This window comes from Syngnathus floridae, chromosome 11, assembly GCF_059516105.1.
Source record: "Syngnathus floridae isolate MCC-2025c chromosome 11, RoL_Sflo_1.0, whole genome shotgun sequence".
NCBI lineage: Eukaryota > Metazoa > Chordata > Actinopteri > Syngnathiformes > Syngnathidae > Syngnathus > Syngnathus floridae.
Window position 1 is genome coordinate 8661279 of NC_142423.1, and position 8512 is coordinate 8669790.

Consider the following 8512-nt stretch of genomic DNA (forward strand, 5'->3'; position numbering starts at 1 on the left):
TGTATTATAACGCACAGTATGTTGATTGTCCATCAGAGGCTGCTGTTTGTCTTCCCATTCTTTATTTAAAATAGTGAATCCATCTGTCAAGCCTGCTTGAAAACTAAAGTACTTGTACATGCTTACCTCCTACTACTGGTAATAATAATTACCCCCCCCCCAAAAAACTATTCAAGTACAGTAATGAAGTACTTGTACTTCCTTACCTCCAATTAGTGGTAGTGATAATTACCAAAAAAAACAACTACTTGTTACAAATGAACTAGTGTAAAGTGTTAATTTTGTGTTGTAAGAGAAAAAAGAAGTCACTGTTGGACAAAATGTTGATAAAAAAAATTCTCAATACTTATTGTCTCAAAGGTATTTCACCACACCCTACTTCCCCGGAATCCAATCCCGCCTCCATTTCCTCTCACGTCACAGATGGTAGCTAAGATTTAAATCAGGGTTCCTCTGGATTGTGCAACTGTTCTTATTATACCTGTGTTAGTCCAGAATAGGAAGAAATTCTCCCTCATCTATGATATTTCAAAAAATTGATGCGCAAAATCTTTTTGTGCAGTGTCAGTAGCTGTGGCTCCATGACCAACTCGCATACACTGATATACATACAACTGTGACTAAAAGGTTTTTAATTAGCTCAAGGAAGAGGAAACTAAATTAGTTTTAAGTACGTCAAGGAAGCTGAAACAAATAAGCGACGTGACTCAGCTAAAATATCATCTCACAAACTGTTTGTACAGCATAGCCCGAAAGGTAGGTAGGTAAAAGGTAAAGCAGGGTAGGTTTATTTATGTTGTGCATTTTTTTGAACAAGGTACGTAATGTACCTATTTACATAGGTTCAGAACATTTAAAGTCAACATTTGAATAAAAAATGACAAAAAAATTGAAAGGCAAAATCATTTAAAATAAAAAACTTACAACATTTACAAAGAAGAGAAATTAAACCGATTGCACAAAATGACAATGTATAGCACAAGAACTTTTTTTTGATAAAAATATTGCAAAAAAACTTATGGGGGAACGGAAAAAGAATATAATTTGTATGTAAAAGCCTTTACACTTGGGGCTATTTAACTTATAACAGCTAAATGCTAATGCAAAAGTTTGAGCCAAACCTGGCATCGCACAGCAAAAAATATATGACATAACAAAATATCCCATAAAAAGTATACTATTGATAGTTGAGGTACTATTGATAGTTCTTCTAAAAATATAATCACCTCTCATTAATGCATGTCTAATTTATTTTTGGTGTCATTATTGTTCAAGTAGCTCCCATTCTCATTCAATGAGAGTGGGAATGTGAGTTTGACTGTTTGTCAAGGGTGTAGTCAACCATTGTCGTCAGGTAGGATTGGTTCTCGCAACCGGTGAACAGGATAAGCCCCAAAACATACAATAATCTCCACGTCACGTTGTAAAGTTCACATTTTCTTTGTACACAAATCGTTGCATAGGTCACCTTAGTTCGCTAATGTGACTATAAAGAAGTCAAGTTGACGTGCCAAGTTGTTGCGAAACCAAGACTAATGATGCCAAACTTTTCCATCCTCAAGGTAACACATGATCTTTGATGATAATAAATTGTATAAATGAACAATCGGTACAACGTGCTGGTCGCTGATAGTGTAGTGAACAAACTTGCTCAAAATGTCGCCATCACACATCGATCCTGCTCCCTTTGCGTTTGAACCAATCAGCTGTCTCCATCCACCTGCTTGCTCCACGTGCCTCGTTGTCTCATCAGTCTGTGTACATTGAATTATTGTTTTCCATGCACGCCTTTTGTGATTGCGTGTGGTCTAGCTGGTGGCCCTGTTACATGACATGATTCTTGTCATGGTGAGTCACTGATTTCCAATCTTTGTTTTTTGCCCTTTTGTTAATAAGTACATTTTTGAGTATATCTTGCCTTGCCTCGCCTGTATCCCTGCACTTGTGTTTGACCTTTAATCATGACCAATGTGTACAAATCAAATTCAAATGAAGCAAACACACACTTTCTTCTTTTAACCATCACAAGTAAACCTAATGTTTCTTCACTATATTTGTAAAGTGGAAGAGTGTTAATTCAATTTTTATATGAAAAGATAGCGATGAACAACGGGCAATGTCAATTTCCATCTACCCATTTATCTGCAGGGAACTGGAGCCTTCTTAGAGTTTCCTTCTCCATTCTGTTGTTTACCGCCATCTGTGATCAAAGTGATGACCCAGATTAACCCTGATGATTTTTAGTTTCTCATTCTTCAGACATACGTGAGCAGCTGACAGACTTGTAATGAAATGAAAGAAAAAGACTGCTCAATGGTTAATCGAAAGCCACAAACCTATCGACTGACTCATGGAAACACGTCTGACTGCATTTGTGGTCGCACCTGCTTTTGTCCGAACATTTTGTGCATCCAGCCATGCATGATTTACCTGCTACTCTTCTTTTGTACTATTCTCAATTATTGTCTACGATTTTAAAAGTTGTGTGACTGCGTTTTTCTTTATGGATAGCTTGCCGTTGTCCAAACCAATTATTTTAACAACAAATACTAATGACAATCCTAAAACTGGGTTAAAAAAGAAAAAAAAAGTGGAATAGCAATTTATACATTTCAGCAAATTATTTTAAAATCTTAAGGTAATTTACTGAAAGTGCAATTTGTTCATAACTTTGTTCATAAAGTGAAACTATTTATAAATACTTAAAGAAATAATAATATTGACAATGAATTTTACACATGGGCTTTTGAGGTGTATTTTAAATGTTTTTTTTTTTTTATATAACCGTACGGCCAGAATTAAAAATATGGGTGATTATGAATATATGTAATATGTTATATGAATCCATGTAGTGACATGAATATGCACCCTAACTTTTTTCACTTGTCCCTAAACAATTGGGGTGATAAATTTAATTCAAACAAACTTATTTTAAAATAAAAAAAAAAGAAAAACCAAAATGTAAATAACTAACAAAAAATTCTAAGCTATTATAAGCCTGGACAAAACAACTGCCTATAGCTATTTCTCATATTTTTGTACAACTGTACAAGTTGTTTGTTGGTTTATTTATTTTTCTTTCCCTATGTTAATTTGCGGGGTCAAATACGCGAAATAACCCAAATGTTAGTGCCAACTCTTTTCAGTACGTATTTATGTAGACTTTCATGTATTTTATACATATTCATATCTTCCGTCCATTGTGTAACCATAGACGGGTCAGGTTGTCTACTGCATTTGACTGAATGGTATGTGGGGTGTGTACATACACCTGCCGCTTTCACATACAAGTAATGAAAATTTCCTCATGGGCGTGTACTTGCTGACTGAGGTATACCTACGTCAAAATCATGCTTGACTTTATTACTTCCTACTCCCGCTTCATTCACAACATGGAATACTGTCAACTGAGTTTCCTGCTCCTCGCTGTCTTGGTGCCTGGTAAGTTTCTGCTTCATTTTCTCTCATTATTTGTATTCATATACAAAGTGTGTGTTGTGTGTCAATGGCAAGGTGATTGTTATTACACGAAAAGTGTCACGGCAATGTCCAACTCAGTTTGAATGACAACTGAGTTGAATAACAGCTTTGTTGGGACACAAAGCTGTGAATTTAGTCCCCAAAAAGTAAACTGAACTCAATTCAAAAACATTTTAATATTAGCTATGAGGCAAAACAAGTGCAAACATAACACATTAAATTAGAAGTCAATTTGGATAAGGGGCATTTTAAAAGTTGAGGATATGTTTTAGTGATAATTGGGGGAAAATAGGATTGTCTCAGTATTAATGATTTCTTAGGTAATAATTTCTTTGTCTATCAATCCACGTATGATGTATTTTTTAAAAAAAAAGTATTATGTAAATCACTGTTGACATACTACTTGATGTTCATCATTATTAATCGACGTGTTACTTATTCTTTACATTAGGGATGGGCAACTTTATCAGGAGGGTGGCCACAATTTTTCAGAGCTACTCGAAATGCACGCTTCCTAACCACATTTATGACTAAAATGTCCTTTTAAATATGGACAATATACGTGCATGACTGTTGTTTATTGAACCAACGTACATCATAATATTAATTAAGATACTTCATCATCTCCCATTATTTCATTAATAATGAAATCCAAGTATAATTGTCATCTATTCAAATGCATTGGATTTTTTGATTTCGATTTTGTAAAACACCCAAATTCTTCCCAAAAAATCACAAACCCTCAAAGTATATTTTCCATGAAAAACAGGGTGTTGATATGTCCATAGAAAAAAAAAATATGTTCAAGGAAGCATGTTTATAATTCCCATCCCCAAATTTCCGTGTCATACAAGAGGGCATCATTAAGAAATGAAAGAGTCACTTCCTCTTGTTTTTTTCATCAATAGACTCTTTTCTTCTTTTTTAATTATGGCTGATATTTGTGAGTTGTGTCCAACAAACCTCACCTACATTCCATTGTAAATAATTTACATGTTTTGTCCCGTAGGTGGCGCTGGGCAGCTGAATGGTGAGCTACATTTTCCATCTATTATATGTTGTGCAATACAAATAAATATGGTACAAGTTTATTTATGAAGCAGATTTCACAACAGCGGCATCTGTGACAAAGCCAACAAAAACATCTTTATATATGACGAAAATGTTTCATCACATCAATGGGTGTGGGTTTGTCTAAGGCGTATCATACACAAACATTCGTGTTTACATGTCCACATGAAATCAGAGATGCTAACTTGAATGCTTCTATTTCTGTTTGAAAGGTTCTACCATAAGCACTTTTAATTCAGTTTCGTGTATCATAAGACAAAACATTCACAGAGCTTGCAAATAATTGGTCCATATGGTGCTTCAGTACTTTTTCAACAAAACAATTTCCAGATCTGCTTTAAACTCTTTGTACTGTAAAGTCAATATATTGATTTTTTCAATTGGGGTGCGCCGCTCACAGACGTTTCATGAGATAAAGGTACTAACAATGGCGGTGGACAACCGGAAAAAGCTGGTTTTAACTTGACAGCTTAGGTCATCTTAGGAGGCTCGTTTTAGTTTGTGACAACAGACCTCACCTGATCTCTGGAACTTAAATTACCTTATCATGCCACCTCATTAACAGAAGTAGAAGAACCAGAAAAATCACTTGTTATTTGCAGTTTATCACTGGCCATCAGTGCATGAGAACACCTCGCCGAGTGAAGTGGAAAAAAACGGAGCCATTAAAGTGGGAGCAGTTTTTGCACTTTCAAAACTAAGATTTTAGAGAACCCTCAAGTCAGTAATCAAAAAGAGGCCAAATGTCTGTCGTTGTCATAAAAATGTAACTGTGTTCACCGTGAGAATATTCATGTAAAACGCTAAGTGTGTGTGTGTGCGTGGATGCGTGCGTGAGATAGTATGTGGCACAGTGCAAATCAACTCCAGGATCGTGGGTGGTGAGACGGCACCCGAGGGAGCATGGCCCTGGCAGATCAGCATGCACAACGACGGCTCACACATTTGCGGAGGGTCACTGATCAACGACCGATGGGTGCTGAGCGCCGCTCACTGCCTTACATCGTGAGTAGAAGTACAGCGAATCCCCGTTCACTGCACTTACAAACCCATTTAAATGAAAATCTGCAATATAGATACCATATAATACGTTTAAAAAAAAAAAACACAATCAATGGTTCTTAACCTTGTTGGATGTACCGAACCCCACCAGTTTCATATGCGCATTCACCGTTAGTGAAAAATAATTTTTGGGAAATTCAAGACATAGATGATTTTTACTAGTGCACAAAATGAGCCGTGCATGAACATCACCTTGCTCAAAGAACAAAACTAACACTATGCATGACCTCACAACAAATTACATACTGGCAAATCAGAATTTACACAATAAATTAGGTTTGTTCGGACCTCCACAGTGGAGGCTCTGTCGAACCCTTGAGACCGACTCACCGAACCCCCAGGGTTCGATCGAACCCAGGTGAAGAACCACTGCTCTAACGTCAAAACACATGCTTTAAAGTATGAGCCATAGTTTGACTGATATTTCTTTCTTTCTTTCTTTCTTTCTTTCTTTCTTTCTTTCTTTCTTTCTTACTTACTTACTTACTTACTTACTTACTTACTTACTTACTTACTTACTTACTCACTCACTTACTTTCTTTCTTTCTTTCTTTCTTTCTTTCTTTCTTTCTTTCTTTCTTTCTTTCTTTCTTTCTTTCTTTCTTAATTTATTATGTATTTTTATTTATTTATAAATAAATAAATTTATATATTATAATGTATTTTTAAATAAATAAAAATACATAATAAATATATTTATCCAAGTATGCGTGGTGGCGGTGAACTGAGCTCATGACAATTGTCCGTTTGGCAGATAAAATTAGTGCGCAGTTTTTTAAAAAAGGGACTTTTCCTTTTTACCTATTTTGGTGTAGAATAGCGTCTCATCATTTTTGTGCCAGGTCAATAGCCTAGTTTAGTTTGTTTGTGAATCGATAATTATCTATTATATTATCATTATCGTAGTAATATTTTAACAGCATTTCTGTCAATACATGAGGAAAAGTCTTGCAAAATACCAAAGCAGAAAATTCCCACCATACACAGTTATACTGCGATTTATGGTAGATTTGCGCACAGAACCAAAATATGGTCCTTGAAGCTGTTTATTGTCACTTCCAGTTGAACTGACTGAAGCAAAAAGTATCTTTCTGTCGATTGGTGCAGTGATCTCACCGGGTTGTGTGTTTGCCATCAGCACGAGCAGCAATAGACTGACCATCTATCTGGGCCGGCAGTCACAGTTCGGCAACAATCCCAACGAGCAAAGTCGCAATGTGGCGCAGTTCATTCTTCATCCGGACTACAGCCCTACTACCAACGACAACGACATCGCCGTGTTGGAGCTTGCCTCGCCCGTCACCTTCACCGACTACATTCGTCCGGTGTGTCTGGCAGATCCGGGAAGCTCCGTCCCAGCCGGAACACAAGTCTGGGTTACCGGATGGGGCACTATCCAGTTTGGCGGTACATACATCTATTCAGCAAAATGTTTTCAAAACATTTGTATCATGGACTGAAATTACATTTCTGCCAAATTCAAACTTGAATGCAATGCATTCTCTATCCGATCATTCTCTGAGACAACAAATGGGACAATTAGATCAAATGTCATCTAGAATTAATGATCTTATTCTATGTGAAGATATTGATCATGTTCAACACTTCAAATCAACAATTTGTTTTCTTGTCTTGTCAGTTCCACTACCGCTGCCGCAGGAGCTACAGGAGGTGATGGTTCCTATTGTATCCAACAGTGACTGCAATGATGTATATGGAATTATCACCAGCAACATGATCTGCGCTGGAACTGAAGCAGGGGGGAGGGATTCGTGCCAGGTGAATTTGCTTGTGTTGAATATTTGAGCATGACCTTTGGACGTTTTGTGAATGTCTTCTTATGGATGGATGGATGGATGGATGGATGGATGGATGGATGGATGGATGGATGGATGGATGGATGGATGGATGGATGGATGGATGGATGGATGGATGGATGGATGGATGGATAATTGGCATGTATTTTACCGGTGCACATTGAAGTTATATGTTTAATTGGCTTTCGGATTATTGGAAGGAGCCTCGTATAACCCCCCGACGTACTCTCAGTCCTTCATATTGAGAGAATGACACTGATTTAGCAAAAATATTTTTATGTTCGCAGGGGGATTCAGGTGGTCCGCTGGTGAGCAAGACCGGTAATACTTCTACATATGTTCAACTCGGTGTGGTGAGCTTTGGAAGAGAATGCGCGTTACCCGACGTCCCGGGAGTCTACGCCCGAGTGTCCGAGTATCGGGCGTGGATCCTGTCGCGCATCAATGGCGACGAGCCGGGCTTCATCGACTTTGTTCCGAGTACAAACAGCGCTACGGTGGTCTTCCTCTCTGCTCCTTTGCTGTTCACTCTTCTCCCGGCAATCCTGACCGCCCTGGTGTTCATGTGATGAAGACTATTAACATCAAGTGAAAGGATTCGAAATGATTTAGTGGATGGTGACTCCAAGCTACATGATAGGAAGCTACCACTAACACATTTGAATGAATTTAATTGTCTAATGAAGCATTCATTTTCAGTTGTTTATCGCTTAGGCTTTCTTTGTTATTGTTGGTGAGTTGATCTTCAATGAAGACCAAAATATGCTTAAATACTTCGTTTTTTAAATTGACTTTATTGATTTCTCATGCCAAAAGGTTTCAAATGTTTGGAGTCACAAAGCTCAGTGTGACAATACTTTTCTTTGTTACATTTTCGCCTCATGTAAAGTTTTGTGCTGATTTACAACATTTACATGTCTGTTTGAATTGATTTACTCAAATAACTGCTGCAATCTAGGCTCTGTTAAAAATTGTTCTCTTGCACTGTGGGACATATGAATGTATGAAAGCTTTTTTATGATTATTCTGCAATGTAAGATATTAGTATTCCACTACTTGACTTTTTGACTCATTTGTTTTTT

The 8512-nt window shown here is 37.1% G+C and overlaps 1 protein-coding gene across 1 annotated transcript; it reads left to right on the forward strand.

Moving 5' to 3' along the window:
• Positions 1 to 3360: 3360 nt before the first annotated feature.
• LOC148390888 (serine protease 33-like) lies at positions 3361 to 8482 on the forward strand. The gene is made up of 6 exons (XM_088389189.1): positions 3361 to 3441; positions 4490 to 4510; positions 5394 to 5556; positions 6752 to 7020; positions 7253 to 7392; positions 7718 to 8482. The coding sequence occupies exons 1-6, from the start codon at positions 3393 to 3395 to the stop codon at positions 7997 to 7999; spliced, it is 924 nt and encodes a 307-aa protein (XP_088245315.1). The 5' UTR covers positions 3361 to 3392; the 3' UTR covers positions 8000 to 8482.
• Positions 8483 to 8512: the final 30 nt, after the last annotated feature.

What these genes read in the sequence shown, in the direction of transcription:
- LOC148390888 (XM_088389189.1), top strand. Translation starts at nt 3,393, where the DNA reads ATGGAATACTGTCAACTGAGTTTCCTGCTCCTCGCTGTCTTGGTGCCT. An exon ending in GCCGCTCACTGCCTTACATC is followed by an intron (nt 5,557 to 6,751) that starts GTGAGTAGAAGT and finishes GTTTGCCATCAG; the next exon opens with CACGAGCAGCAATAGACTGA. An exon ending in GGGCACTATCCAGTTTGGCG is followed by an intron (nt 7,021 to 7,252) that starts GTACATACATCT and finishes TTGTCTTGTCAG; the next exon opens with TTCCACTACCGCTGCCGCAG.